The sequence below is a fragment of the Emys orbicularis genome, chromosome 2 (genome assembly GCF_028017835.1).
Source record: "Emys orbicularis isolate rEmyOrb1 chromosome 2, rEmyOrb1.hap1, whole genome shotgun sequence".
NCBI classification, from domain to species: domain Eukaryota; kingdom Metazoa; phylum Chordata; order Testudines; family Emydidae; genus Emys; species Emys orbicularis.
In genome coordinates, this window is record NC_088684.1 from 152560181 (window position 1) to 152575566 (window position 15386).

At 41.3% G+C, this 15386-nt stretch overlaps 1 protein-coding gene across 2 annotated transcripts in view; it reads left to right on the forward strand.

The window, feature by feature from the left end:
- Positions 1-15386, forward strand: part of CDH18 (cadherin 18) — a 258530-nt gene that overhangs the window by 53629 nt on the left and 189515 nt on the right. For both annotated transcript variants that reach the window (XM_065399560.1, XM_065399561.1), the window contains exon 2: positions 4087-4381. In XM_065399560.1, the coding sequence (XP_065255632.1) occupies positions 4087-4381 (295 nt within the window). The remainder of the gene's footprint in view (positions 1-4086; positions 4382-15386) is intronic.

The window sequence follows — 15386 nt, forward strand, 5'->3', positions numbered from 1 at the left end:
CAGTCCAATTCTGTTCAGTTCCATGAGCATGCCAGTGGTTTGGAAGGTTTTGATATCCTAAGATATTTCATACTTAGAAGCAACCTGGTACAGACAATTTTTAAAAGTTCTCTTCTTTGGTAGACTAGTAAAACTGCCTTGAGTAGTGGCATCATTACAGAAAAATCTTACAAAGCTGAAATGAGGAAGTGGTTGAGCCCTTTCAACCAGTATTGCTCAGTCTGTTCATTTCTTACCAGTGTTCTGGGCTTGGACAACAACTACACACACACAGTATTAAAAAAAGAGAACGAGGGGGGAATTTTTCCTGTTATGTCCTTGTAGCATGGGGTAGGCTTCTTCTGGACATTGCTGGGACAGCTCCATTGACTTTAGAGCCTTATACCAGGGGTGGATTTGGAACGATCTGCCTGCATGCAGCTTTTCTTCAGGTTTAGTAAGAAATTAGAGCACTCATGTGCTTTCTGAAATAAATTGTACTGGCCCCAAAATTATGGCACATAGGAATCTATCAATCAAGGGGGAATTATCAATGATGCACATGAGAATTCTTGCTATTTCACCACATGGGCCAAGATCCTGGTCCTGATATTCCAGATTTCACACAGGCCAAATTCTAACTTGGTGAATGTTTTAGCTTTATAAGCACTACAAGACTGAGCACTCTGAGCATAATAAATTAAGGGGAGGACTACTTACATAAGAACAGATTCTCCCCTTGATAATACAAACACAATTCCATTTAAGTCTGTGAGAGATGTGCATGTATCTGAATGCAAAATGTGGCCCAAAGGAATAAAAAACGAGATATGTAAGAATAGAATGATGTCCTTTGAGGACTAGATGGTTGCGCACACACACTTTCTCAGTACAGCTTTCTCTCCCTCCCCACACATTTTTTTTTTATTTTTCAGACTTAAAAAAATGAATTCAGAGTTATGGAATTTTATAACTTTTTGATTTGATCTTAATTGTTAGGCCAGGTCATCCACTAGCTTCAATCTGTGTAGGTACACTGGCTACAGTGGAGCTATGCTGATTTATATCAGCCGAGAATCTGGCCTTTAATTTTATTAGACTTTCCCCAGCAATGTAAATACATACAGAACACAGTATAAATTATGTGCAACATCAACCATGCATAGCTGATAGAACCTCAATGAAAAACATCAAGTGACTACATATGTCTTTTACCTTTATAAATCACAACCTCAAATGCCTTTCAAATACAAAACAGAGTTTCCAAAGAAGGAAGTAAGTAGAAGGGGTGATAAGAAAGTGTCTGTGTATCTGCAGCTTCTGACTTGACACAGCATAAATGAGAAGTTTACAATCTCCCTTAACGATCTCATTTTACATTATACTCTATGTCCTAAAATGGTTTGTAAAATGAGGTTTGAAAGGAAATTGTACACTAATGGAGAGGCACAAATTGGAGAGGCAACTGGAAAGCAACACACCTTGTGTTGTATTAATTGAATTAATAACATTTGTTGGTATTCTCTACACATTTTACTCAGATTCTGCAAGGAAAGTTAGTAATGCCAGATATTTAGTGCTAACACATGCTAGAAGAACACAATTTGTGCTATTCAAGGAAATGCAGTGAGTATGAGAATGAGTCAGTACTTGAAATCAGAAAGTCTGTTCTCCAATTTAATGCCACTGGAGGAGAATGTGAGGTTTGGGACAGATGTTGATAGCTGTATTCTCACTTTGGTCAGCACTGTACATTGTACAAAATTCACTCTCCTCTTACGAAGTTGATGTTAATAAAAACCTTTCAATCCATCAAATAATGATTCCCTCCTGCCAGAGAACACAGATTTGTTTTTAATGTAGATAACCAGTTAGGTAGTTATAAGCAGGGATCCTAGTTTTCCATGGTTAAAAACCCCAAAATTCTCCAATTAAAAGAAACCTAAAAATCTACTTTTTTTGCAATTAAAATGAAACGCTGAACTTTGGTTTCCCTAGCCATAATATGTATAGGTATTAGTTCAGAGATGTCTGAAATGGGTAAGGAAAATGTTATTCTCATAAGGCAGCTAACTTTCAATGAGTGAAGCAACTGGTTTTTATCTTTATACAAAATGAAAAAACTAAAGATTTTTCCTGTAAAAAACTCAAATTCTGCATTTTTCCATGGTTTTTCTGTGGCAAAAGGATTTTTAGGCTCCCTTTTTATGCATTTAGTAGTAGCAAACCTGGATAAATAGCTTTTTAACCTTCACTTTTAATACAATTTGGTATTTGAATAGGACAAAAAATAACCAAAAAACCTCCTTGTAATCTTAAATAAAGGATGGAATAATTACATATTTTAAATAGATATGCTAGCAGTAGTTAAGATACTAGACCATTCATAGACTCATAGACTTTAAGGTCAGAAGGGACCATTATGATCTTCTAGTCTGACCTCCTGCACAACCCAGGCCACAGAATCTCACCCACCCACTCCTGTAACAAACCCCTGACCTACATCCGAGCTATTGAAGTCCTCAACTTGTGGTTTAAAGACTTCAAGGTGCAGAGAATCCTCCAGCAAGTGACCCATGCCCCACGCTGCAGAGGAAGGCAAAAAAACCCTAGGGCCTCTGCCAATCTGCCCTGGAGGAAAATTCCTTCCCGACCCCAAATATGGTGATCAGCTAAACCCTGAGCATGTGGGCAAGACTCATCAGACAGACACCCAAGAAAGAATTATCTGTAGTAACTCAGATCCCACCCTATCTAGTGTCCCATCACAGGCCTCTACCGCTAATAGTCAAAGATCAATTAATTGCCAAAATTAGGCTATCCCATCATACCATCCCTTCCATAAACTTACCAAGCTTAGTCTTGAAGCCAGATACGTCTTTTGCCTCCACTGCTCCCCTTGGAAGGCTATTCCAGAACTTCACTCCTCGGATGGTTAGAAACCTTCGTCTAATTTCAAGTCTAAACTTCCTGATGGCCAGTTTATATCCATTTGTTCTTGTGTCCACATTGGTACTGAGCTTAAATAATTCCTCTCCCTCCCAGGTATTTATCCCTCTGATATATTTATAGAGAGCAATCAGATCTCCCATCAGCCTTCTTTTGGTTAAGTTAAACAAGCCAAGCTCTTTGAGTCTCCTTTCATAGTTTTCCATTTCTCGGATCATCCTAGTAGCCCTTCTCTGTACCTGTTCCAGTTTGAATTCATCCTTCTTAAACATGGGAGACCAGAACTGCACACAATATTCCAGATGAGGTCTCACCAGTGCCTTGTATAACAGTACTAACACCTCCTTATCTCTACTGGAAATACCTCGCCTGATGCATCCCAAGACTGCATTAGCTTTTTTCACAGCCATATCACATTGGCAGCTCATAGTCATTCTGTGATCAACCAATACTCCGAGGTCCTTCTCCTCCTCTGTTACTTCCAAGTGATGCATCACCAGTTTATAACAACAATTCTTGTTATTAATCCCTAAATGCATGACCTTGCACTTTTCAAACTCCATTACTTTATAATGGATAATACAGGGGTCAGCAGATTAGGTGACTTTCCTATAGAAGAAAGTGAAAAAGTAGTTATGTTTTAGGTGGAGGTAAAATAAGGCTGGGGAGGCATCTGTCACTCAGCTGCTATCCCCAACTTCCAGTTATTACAAATGGTATTGTGCATTGGGCCATATGGGATGATTTATGGGTGGTGGGATCTGAACCATAATCAATGAAGTAAAACTTAATCATATTGCCTTAGCTCATCAGTATAGATGTTTCAGACACAGTGCTCAAGGCATTGCTCCAGCAGTGCTGACTCAGTTTGATGCAAGCCTTAAAAAAGGCAACTGATAGAAATATTGTTTTCATGTACTTGCTGGTACCATGACAGAGTTGAAGAAGTTCACTGACTGAAGGGAGATCCCTATGGAACTCCAGCATATCAGTTATGATGAGGTAACCCACAGCAGACTAAGTAAACTTGTGCACAGAACGTTACAGCAGCCAGGGAGGATTTTTTCTAGACCAGTACTAACAGCATACAGATGCATTACATCACGTTATATTAAATATTATTTTACATGATATTGTGTGTTTGTGTATATTTTTCAGCTACACTCCAATTCTGACAAAGGTGATGGATCAGTCAAGTACATCCTTACTGGAGAAGGGGCTGGAACTATATTTATTATTGATGACACTACCGGAGACATCCATTCAACCAAAAGCCTAGATCGAGAGCAGAAGACACACTATGTGCTGCATGCTCAGGCTATTGACAGATGGACGAACAAGCCACTCGAGCCTGAATCTGAGTTCATTATCAAAGTGCAGGACATCAACGATAATGCACCAAAATTTACAGATGGACCTTACATTGTTACTGTGCCAGAGATGTCTGAAATGGGTAAGGAAAATACGTTATTCTCGTAAGGCAGCTAAATTTTAATGAGTGAAGCTACCAGTTCCTGTTTCACAGAGTTATAACGAAGTATTTTCTTTATCATTATTATACACAAAGGTCAACAAAAGCTGGAAGATTGTAGTAATAACAAGGCAGCAACATTTCAAATCGAACATCACATGTTAGTTTTCTTTATCTGTCTGTCCATAGTACACTCATACAATACATTATATATGCCAGCAGAAGAGGAAATGCTGTGCTATTCTTAAATACTTCAATAGTTTTGCACTCCTGCGTAACTGCACTTTGGAAAAAAAAGTTACATTGTTACATTCCTGTACAACTACAGTGTTTACTTTATTTTCAGAGGCATTTGTCTGTGTAAATAATCTATGCAATTTATGGAGAGAATAAAACAAATGAAAGGAAAAGTAAATCTCCAGTTTATTTTAGACCACAGCCTCACAGGTTCATCTTCAGTTATTTTTTTTATAATGTAAGATAAAATGTAGCTCAGCTTTGTATTACCCTATGACAGTTTTACCTTAGGTATTAATTATATGTTCATGCATTTTGCTGCTGCTTGATCAGTGCTATATTTAAAGCAGCAGCAACATGCTAGCAGTTCCTGTTACTTATTGGTCCCCCAATAATATAATTGATTTTTTTTTTCACAGTGCTAGATATATTTCTTTTCTCATGCAGGATGGACAGATCCAAAAAATATTTTTTTTAGAAAGCTCAGCTATTGTAAGCAGTTTTCCCCCTGAAGCCTGCTGCTTTGTATCACTAACTAGTGATTGGGGACAGTTACCCACACTAGTTATAAAAGAGAATAACAGGAAGTCCAAGACAAAAATAACCCTCCGGAGTCGATTTACATAAAACATATAATTTGTTCACTTCAGCTGACTCTTTCTTTCTCAAGTCAGCAGGTGTCTGGCTGAACTTTTGCAAAGTTGAATTTCTAAACGCCAACAGGAAAAAATATCAAAGTGAACTGAGTAACTGGCCTCTCATAAAAAAGTGATTATTTTGATTATATGTTTGGAGAAAAAGGCTGGTATGATTGAATCCTGATGGTTTATCATCATTCAGTCACACTGAATTATGATGATGATTCATCATAATGGGCCAGATGCAGCAAAAAAAATAATCAGGGGTGCTTTGTACGAGTCAGGAAAGCAGAGAGAAGAAGGTTTTGTTTTTAATGAGAGGTAATTTGAGGACATTAAAAAGCTTAGGTATGGAGAGCTTGCTTTGGGCTGGGAGCCCTTTGTTCATTCTCTGGCTCACTGGCATTTAAGATGTAGAGTAGGGGTAGGATGACCAGACAGCAAGTGTGAAAAATCGGGACGGGGGTGGGGGGTAATAGAAGCCTATATAAGAAAAAGACCCCAAAATTGGGACTGTCCCTATAAAATTGGGATATCTGGTCACCCTAAGTAGGGGACGGGCATCACCTGCTATCATTACTATGAGCCAGTTGACATATAGGTCTCTTGGGTTCGTCAAGTTTGTGACTCTAATCTTGCTGTGGGAGTGGTCCAGGCACATAGCTAGCCCCTTCACATTTTCCTTCATCACATGCATGTAGTAAAATACAGCATATAAAATATTAGCATGTGGGTTGACCACACCATTGTAGGTGGGACCAAACTGTTAAATCATGTTCCTGTAATATTCAACAGCCATAGCCAGGATTGTAGCAGTTTGAAAACGTGAGACTGATTCTCCTCTCCCTTTACATTGATGTAAAACAGCCATTACACCACTGATGTAAATGGACTTACACTGGTGTAAGAGAGAGGTGAATTAGCCCCATTGGTTAAATACAATTCTTTCCTATCTACCCTGCAAGACCAGATTATTTTAACTGTCCAGCCCAGCACAGTAACTATTATAATGGAGACAGGATCTAAATCTCTCCCTCCGTCCCCTTCCTTTCTCCTGGTTCTAATGCTTTTGGCTCCATCCCCATTTCTCTCCTCTCTATTGTTTCATTCCTCCTTAGGTCAAGGAACAATCCCCTTGTTATATCCCCTTGGTTCTCTTCTCCCCCTTCCCCACCATTCTCTTTCCCCCAGACTTTCTTTCACCCTCACTATGCCACAGAATCCCACTTCTATCTTGCTCAGCATCTCTAACCCCCCTCGCTATGTTTCACTTCCACAGAGTATCTGATCTCTTCTGTAGGTCTCCATTTGTTTCTCTCCCCAATTCTTTCCCTTTTCTAAAAGTCTCTCCCTAACCCCCACCCCTTAGAAGTACCCTTCTCTCTTCCTAATAGCTGAATGTCCAAGCCTTTGGTCAGTCTTCCCCTTGGTGTCTTTCTGCCCCCAAGTGTTCTTGATTCCTTCTTTTCGTCTCCTGCTAACTTTTGGTCCCCTTCTTTCCACCCCTTCCTGGGGTCTGTGTCTCTGTCTCAACTCCCAGCCTTGATTCCACGAGTCTTTCTTTTTCAGCAGTCTTTCCCCCATATTTGGAATCTCTCCCTGAGCCCCTTTTCCTTCCACTATCCTACTTTCAGCTTAAAGCACTCTATCTACCTTCTCTCCCAGCTCCAGATATCACCATAAATCCTCTCTACCTGCTCTGCACTTTTTATCAGCCACTCTAACTGGCCAGTGTTTGAACTAAGATAGCTCTTCAGATGACTGGTAAGAGGCTTTCTAACTGGCTTGATATCATTTAAAACAAAAGGTGCAACACTACTTTTCTTATGGTTTGTTCTTTTCTGAACCCATGACTCCTTCATGGATACTGACTACTTAATTGATCTATTGTTTCTGTTCTGGAGCTGGCAAGATTTTTCTCCACTCAGAGATACTAATAAGTAGAGATCCACATGTTTTATTTTGATGCTTTGAATCCATATCTGCTGTGCCCCACAACCAAAATATATGAATTCTCCCCCACCCCCAGGAAGAAATATAATCCCTGGATATAATATCTCTAAGGCCTGGTCTACACTACAAACTTAAGTCAACATAAGACACATTAAGTCAATCTAATAATGTATGGGTCTACACTACCAAGTCACTTCTGCCGACCTAAGTGGCCTAGAAAGTTGGCTTCTGTACTCCACCTCTGCGAGAGGTGGAGCGCTTGATTAGACATCCATGGGTCAACATGGGGATAGTGTAGACTCTGTTGTGTAATTCAAATGAATTGGCCTCCAGGGAGGTGTCCCACAGTGCTCCACTGTGACTGCATGCAGAGCACTTTCAACTCCATTGCACGTCAGCCAGTTACACAGGAAACAGCTGCTCCCCTGTTAAAGCCCCTGGAACTTTTGAATTTTCATTTCCTGTTTGATCAGTGTGGAGAGCATTCCGGCATAGCTAATGATGGAGACTCAAGTCTGCAAACGCGCTCCAGCATGGAGTACAGGAGTTGGTGGATCTTATTGCTGTGTAGGGAGAAAAGTCTGTACAGGCAGAGCTCCGATCCAGAAGAAGAAATGTTGGCATCTATGCCAAGATTGTGGGAGAAGGGCTACACCAGGGACACGCAGTAGTGCCATGTGAAAATAAAGGAGCTTCGGCAGGTGTACCAGAAGACAAGGGAGGCGAAAAGTCGTTCTGGTTCTGCCCCACAGACATGCTGCTTTTATGAGGAGCTGCATGCAACTCTCGGTGGTGACCCCACCACTATCCCAAAACGCTCTGTGTATACCTCCCAGGAGCTCCGGGCAACCTCAAGCAATGATGAGGAGGACATTGTTTATGAGAAAGAGGAGGCGGTAGAGAATGTGAGGCAGGCAAGTGGAGAATCCATTCTCCCCAACAGCCAAGAACTGTTTTTAACCCTGAAGCCCATTACTTCGCAGGACCAGTTGGCGTCGGAGCATGATGCCGGGGAAGGCACCTCTGGTGAGTACACATTTCCAATCAAACTCTAGGGGTTACATTCTATTATTTTTAATGTTTAATGTTAATGTTTAACATTATTTTTAATGTTTAATCTGAACAAAAAAGTAGGTGTAGTGGGTATCGGTGACCACTCCAGCTACGCAGAGGGTGCCTGTGTGTTTATGTGCACAGGGATGGCCCGGGAATCCTCCATGGAGAGCTCTAGGAAGCTTTCATGGAGGTACTCTGCAATAATTTGCAGACAGTTTCTGGGAAGGGCTGCCTTATTTTGTCCACCACATAGGACACTTTCCCACGCCAATTCAGTATTAACTCTGCTGGCATCACTGCAGCACACAGCATTGCAGCATCTGCTTCCTTGCCACCTATGTTACCCTCAGGAGAGTGATATTGCATAGGGTCACTTGGGGGAAATGGGGGAAGTTTTCAATGCCAGCCCTTAAATTGCAAACAATTCAACAAGTAACCTACCCCCTCTTTGATGAAATCTGGGTCTCACAAACACACTTTCCCAAATGTGCAATGGTTATGGTTGGAAGGGATCACCAAGTATTGCAAGCAGCATTGAAAAAAAAGGGGGGGGGGGCAGCTTCCTGTTTGTCTCCCTCCCCCTGGTGCTGCTTTTGTTAAAAAACAAACTATTTGGGGGGCTTTATCCTGGTGCCTGTCCTCAAGCACCATCCAGGTTGCTAGGGGAAAGGGGCTTTTCTCAAGTTCCAACCTGTGAGCCCAAGGATGTCTTCACAAAAGCAACAGCACAACTCGTGGCCTTACTCACCATGGCTGGAGCAGCAAACTGAGTCTTGCAATAGCCAGTGGTTGGGATTACGTTGTGGCTTGCAGTGAAGTGTATTGAGGGGTGCGTTTTTTATTTAAAAAATTAACCTCGCACCAGAAACAATGTATGCACTGTCAATGCTACCCTTGTGCTTTGCATTCCTTGCAGCTGAAACCTTGTCTGTCGGTGCATCCTCCACACTGGGTCAGAAATTTTCCCAGATTAGAAGGTGGAAAAAGAAGACTCGGGAGGACATGTTCAATGAGTTAAGGAGTGACAAGACGGAGCTCAGAGCATGGAGAATCACACTGTCTGAGAACTTGGACATAGACAGGGAGGCCCGGAGAGCATGCATGGAACAGGAGCATGCCATGCCGGAAGAGATGCCACGGATTATGAAGGAGCAATCAGACATGTTGAAGCGTCTGCTTGAGGTTCAAGAAAGGCAGCTGGATGCTGGAGTCCCCCTGCAGCCTATGCTGAACCTGCTGCCATCATCGCCCAGTTCTACATCCTCCTCCCCCAAATGTCCTATGAGGCGGAGGCGGGGAAAGTCTGTTATCCTTTGCACTCAACACCATGGGAGGGTACAAGGACCTGAAGGCACCCATTTCTACACCTTTGATTGTCATTGCAGTGCATCTGTAAGCAAGCTTTCCTTGTTTCTCCTCTCACAGTGTTATCAGACATTTTGTCCCAAGTTATCTTACTTTTTTTTGCTGTCTCTTTGTATTTGTGTGCATAATAAAACTTAACAGATTGAGGAGAAAAGGCTCTTTATTCATTGAACACACAGTGGTTGGTGGGAGTGGAGTTTACAGGGGAGAAAATGCAATGGAGGGGACAGATTGGTAAGGAACACCACAGATAAGTGTCACATTACTCTGGCTCATTGTTGAAACTTCTTTTCAATACCTTACTGAGATGCAGAGACCCTCAATGTTTTCTTCTTATTGCCCTGGTGCCTGGCTGCTCAAAGTTGGCTTCCAGCCTCAACCCTCCACCCCCACCCCCGGAAACTTTTCTCCCTTTGTTTCACAGATACTATGGAGCACACAGCAGGCAGCAATAACAATGGGGATATTGCTTTCACTGAGGTCTAACCTAGTATGCAAACAATGTCAGCAATCTTTTAAATGTCCAAAGGCACATCCCACCACCATTCTGTCCTTGCTCAGCCTATGGTTGAACCAGTCCTTACTGCTGTCTAGGCTGCCTGTGTATGGATCCATGGGTCACTGGCATTTCAACATCAACAATGTTTATTTTGCAGTCTAGGAAGAAAGTCCCTGCTTGCAGCTTTCTGAACAGACCTGTGTTTCTAAAGATGAGCGTGTCATGCACCTTGACTGATCATCTAACATTGATGTTGGTGAAACGGCCTCTGTGATCCACCAGCACTTGCAACATCATTGAAAAATATCCCTTTTGGTTTATTTACTCTTTCGCATGGTGGTATGGTGCCAAGATAGGGATATGCATTCCATCTATAGCCCCTCTGCAATTAGGAAACCCCATCATGGGAAAACCATCCATTATGTCCTGCATGTTGCCCAGAGTCACTACCCTTCTTAGCAGTAGTCTTTTGATGGCTCTGCAAACTTGGATCAGTAGATGTACCCATCTCCAAATTGATGCCCCACTGACCACTAGCAGTCTGGCATTGCAAGCTTCCACAGAGCTATCGCCACTCACTTCTCCACTGTCAGAGCAACTCTCATTTTAATATTGCTGCACTTCAGGGCTGGGGAAAGCTCTTCACACAGTTCCTGGAAAGTGGCCTTACACATTCAAAAGTTCTGCAGCCTCTGCTCGTCATCCCATAGCTGCATAACAATGTGGTCCCATCAGTCAGTGCTTGTTTCCTGGGCCCAGAAATGGTGCTCAACTGTGTCAAGGTGATGTGTGACTGTCGCCAGCAACTGAGAATTGCTCCACACTATGTCTTCCAGCAGTGCTGCTTGCGTGGCAGCACATTGTTCCATGCAGCAGCTACTGTATCGGCTGTGTAAATACTGCAGGATAAGGTGCGAGGTGTTTGTAATGCTGACAACAACAGTGTACAGCTGAGCAGGGTCCATGCTTATAGTGCTATGGCAACCAAGTGGGTAACCCAGGCTTAGGCTCGAAAAAGGCTTGGTTTGTTTGCCGTTAATTTCAGGGAGGGGGGAGTTAAGTGCATCATGGGAGGCTAATGCCATGTTCCCATACCACCTGCACCAGTGTTTTGGTCCCATAAGGCATTGCAAGCCCAACCCAAAATTCCACTCGGCTACATGCACTGTGTGTCGATGCAAGCGCTGCTAGTGAGGATGCACTCCCCCGACACAATGAGCATAGTATGGACATGCAAGATCGACTTGCTTAAATAAAAAAAAAAAAACGAGGAGTCCTTGTGGCACCTTAGAGACTAACAGATTTATTTGGAGATGAAGTCGACTTAACTTTGTAGTGTAGACATGGCCTAAGAGGCCTTTTCTGCAGATGGTATTATAACAGTGACAGTGTTATTCCTTCATGTACAGTATTCCTGTCAGGGAATGCTGCTGCCATGAAAAATACTGTGGACCTGCATGAAATCTCTCCAGTTGTGTTTGGTTTGTTGCTGCAGTGTCACGTCACAACTATAGAAACAGCACTGCTGTTTTTGTACATTTTTGGGTTAATCATTTTTTTTGTCTTTTAGTTGCTAGTTTATATTCATTCCTTGCAATACCTTCCAGTCATCTCTCATCAGACGACACAACAGTTACTTCTGCCAGTTCTGTCTCCAATAAGACAAATTTCTATGACGAACACTCACCTGTTTTACTCCTCCTTTTCTTCAAATTCTATACTTTCTAATAGGGTATTACTTGTAATTAAGCTCATGCTTCTCTGTCTCTTCAGCAGTCACTTTATTATCTACACAGTGAAAAGGTTGGTAGAGAACAGATCAATGTTGTCCTCAAAGTCAAGCGCACATAAAGTAATGATTTCTTCTTATCTGTAGTAGTTCACTTCTTATTGTCCTCTCATTAGTCACTCCAGGGTAGAGATTGTTTGATTCTTCTATAGATAATAAACCTCATTTCATATCAGTTTGAATTCCTGGCTTTAGTTAATTCACAGCCACATTACAAATTATGTATCCTGATCATCAGCTTTTAGGGATTACTCAGACTCATCCAGGCTATTTTAGGACAACATTTTGGGTAATAAATCAGTGTGTTTTATTTTAACCCAGAACACTGCTAATGCTAAGGAGAAGCATCAACATCTACCTTGTGTGGAGAAAAACATATATATTTTTCTGTTGATGGGCTGTGTCTGAGATGATTGTTAAAGAATATATTCTAAGAAACTTCACTGTGATTCAGAGATAGCGTTACATCTCACCATTTACTGTAATCAGTCTTGCTGCTTTCATTGCATGTTTTTGATCATTCTTTTTTTTAACATTTATTGATTTCCCCCCCCTCTTCACACTTTTTGGTAAACTGGAAAGTCATTGTATATTGTACACAATTTGTTTTCTTGTCAGTCTTTCCAGTGATACCTGATCAAAGTCTGTTATTGCTTTTTGGAGGGTTTTTTTGTCTCTTTATCTCCCCATCACCACCTTCGATTGATGTATAGATTAATCCCACGTGGATTGGATCCACTTTCAGTTTGCCATTTTGACCTTCAGCTGGAATGCTATAAACAGCTGAACCCTTACCTTTATTTTAGTATTTGTTAAAGGTGTCTCACCAGTAGCTATTCTTGTGCTTGTTCTGATATCCGAATTTGTTGTTTTGCCATTCAATGTAATTTCCTTGGTTCTTGAATTCTACATTACAGTTGGGTGATAGAGGGGAAGTGGTAGACAGAATATGTCTTGATACTAGAAAGGCTTCTGACACAGTCCTACATGACATTTTCATGGGGAGTGGAGTATTCACTGGAGTCCTGCAGGGGTCTATCCTGGGTTCTGCTACTATTCAATATTTTCATTTATGATTGGGAATGGAGTGCACAGTATGCTTATGAAATTTGTAGATGGCACTAAGCTGGAAAGAGTTGCAAGCACTTCAGAGGACAAGAGTAGTATTCAAGCAACCTTAATAAATTGGAGAATTGGTCTGAAATCAATAAGATTAAATGAAATATTGAAAAGTACTACACTTTAGGAAGGAAAAATCAAACACATGCAAAATAGAGAATAGCTGACTAGGCAGTAGTATGGCAGAAAAGGATCTGGAGTTAGAGTGGATCATAAATTGAATATGAGCCAACAATGTGATGATGCTGTGAAAAAGGCTAATGTTCTGGGTTTATTCACAGGATTGTTGTATTTAAGACATAGGAGGTAATTGGGTCGCTCTTACAGCAGTGCCGCTCTACCAGGCACTGCTGTAAGGCCTCAACTGGAATATTGTGCCCAGTGCTGGGTGCCACACTTTAAGAAACATGTGGACAAATTGCTCTCCTCCTCCTCACCAGACCTATTAAGTATGTTTGGTCTTGAGACCAAACATCAATGGAGCTGTCAATGGAGCTGTCCCAGCAATGTCCAGAAGAAGCCTACCCCATGCTACAAGGACAAATAAGGTAAGCACTATATAAAGTGTATGGAGATCAATTGCTCTCTGTGTCCACTGCAACTAGGACAAAAAGTAATCTGCAGCAAGGGAGAATTACATTAGCTATTAGGAAAATCTTCCCAAGTATAAGGATTGTTAGGTAATGGAATAGGTTACCTAGGGAGGTTGTGGAATTGCTGCCACTGGAGGTTTTTCGTAACATATTAGACAAACATCTGTTAGGTACCATCTGAGTATACTTGGTATTGCTTCAGTGCAGGACTCCTGCAGCAGGAGGATGGACTAGCTGACCTGTTGAAGTCCCTTCCCTCCCTACATTTCTATGAGTCTGTGTTTGTAACTATAATCACATGCTTAAGTGCTTCACTCGTGCAGGCCAGAGTGTTCAGCAGCTTATAGGATTGAGCCCTATCAGCCTGCTATCTGATTCCTGGTTATTTTGTTCGGCATGAGAGAAAGAGAATGTGACAATTGTTCAGGGGACCATTCTCAGTTTTGTTGTTTTTCTTAGATACAAAAAAGCCATTTTTTAGTTAACTCAAAGAATTGTAGAAATGGAGGGCTGGGATGGATCTCAAGAGGTCATCTAGTCCACTTCCAGCACAGAGGCAGGACAAAGTATACTTACAGCATTTCTGACAGTTGTTTATCTAACCTATTTTTCTTTAAAACCTCCAAGGATAGGGAATCCACCATGTTCCTTGGAAATCTATTCCAGTGCTTAACTAACCTTATAGTTAGAATTTCCCCCCCTAATATCTAACATAAATCTCCCTTCCTGCAGATTAAGCTCATTACTACTTGTCCAACCTTCAGCAGACATGGAGAACAACTGATCACGGCCCTCTTTATAACAACCCTTAACATATTTGAAGACTGTTATCAGGTACCTCCTCAGTCGTCTTAGTCTCAAGACTAAACAGACCCAGTTTTTTAACCTCCTATGTCTTACATGTGACCCTCCTGTTAAAACACCCCAGAATCATATTAGCCTTTTTTTCACAACTGCATCATGTTGTTGACTCATATTCAGTTTGTTATCCACTGTAACCTCCAGATCCTTTTCACCAGTGCTACCACTTAGCCAGTTATTCCTCATTTTGTATTTTGCATTTGATTTTTCCTTCCCAAGTGTAATATTTTGCCCTTGTCTTTATTGAATTTTATCTTGTTGATTTGAGACAAATTCTCCAATTTTTCCAAAGTTGTTTTGAATTTGAATTCTGTCCTTCAGAGTGCTTTTCGCCTCTCCTAGCTTGGTGTCATCTCCAAATTTCATAAGCATAGTCTCCGCTCAATCATCTAAGTCATTAGTGAAAACATTAAATAGTACCAGGCCCAGGATAGATTCCTGATGTATCCCACTAGATATGCCCCCCCAGTTGGATAGAAAACCATTGATAACTATTCTTTGAGTACAGTCTTTCAACCAGTTTTGCACCTACCTTATAGTAATTTAATCTAAAACAGATTTCCGTAGTTTGCTTGTGAGAATATCATGTGGGACTATTTCAAAAGCCTTACTAAAATGAAGATATATCCCTTCTCAGCCCATCCCTCCCCATCCACTGTGCCAGTAATTCTGTCAAATGAGGAAACTATGTTGGTTTGGCATGATTTCTTCTTGGCAAATCTGTGTTGGCTATTACTCATAAACATTTTCTCTTCAATGTGTTTACATAATGGCTGTTTAATAATTTGTTCCAATATCTTTCCAGGTATTGAACTTTGGCTGAGTGGTCTGTAATTCCCCAGGTCCTCTTAGTTCCTTTCTTAAATGATAGGTGCTA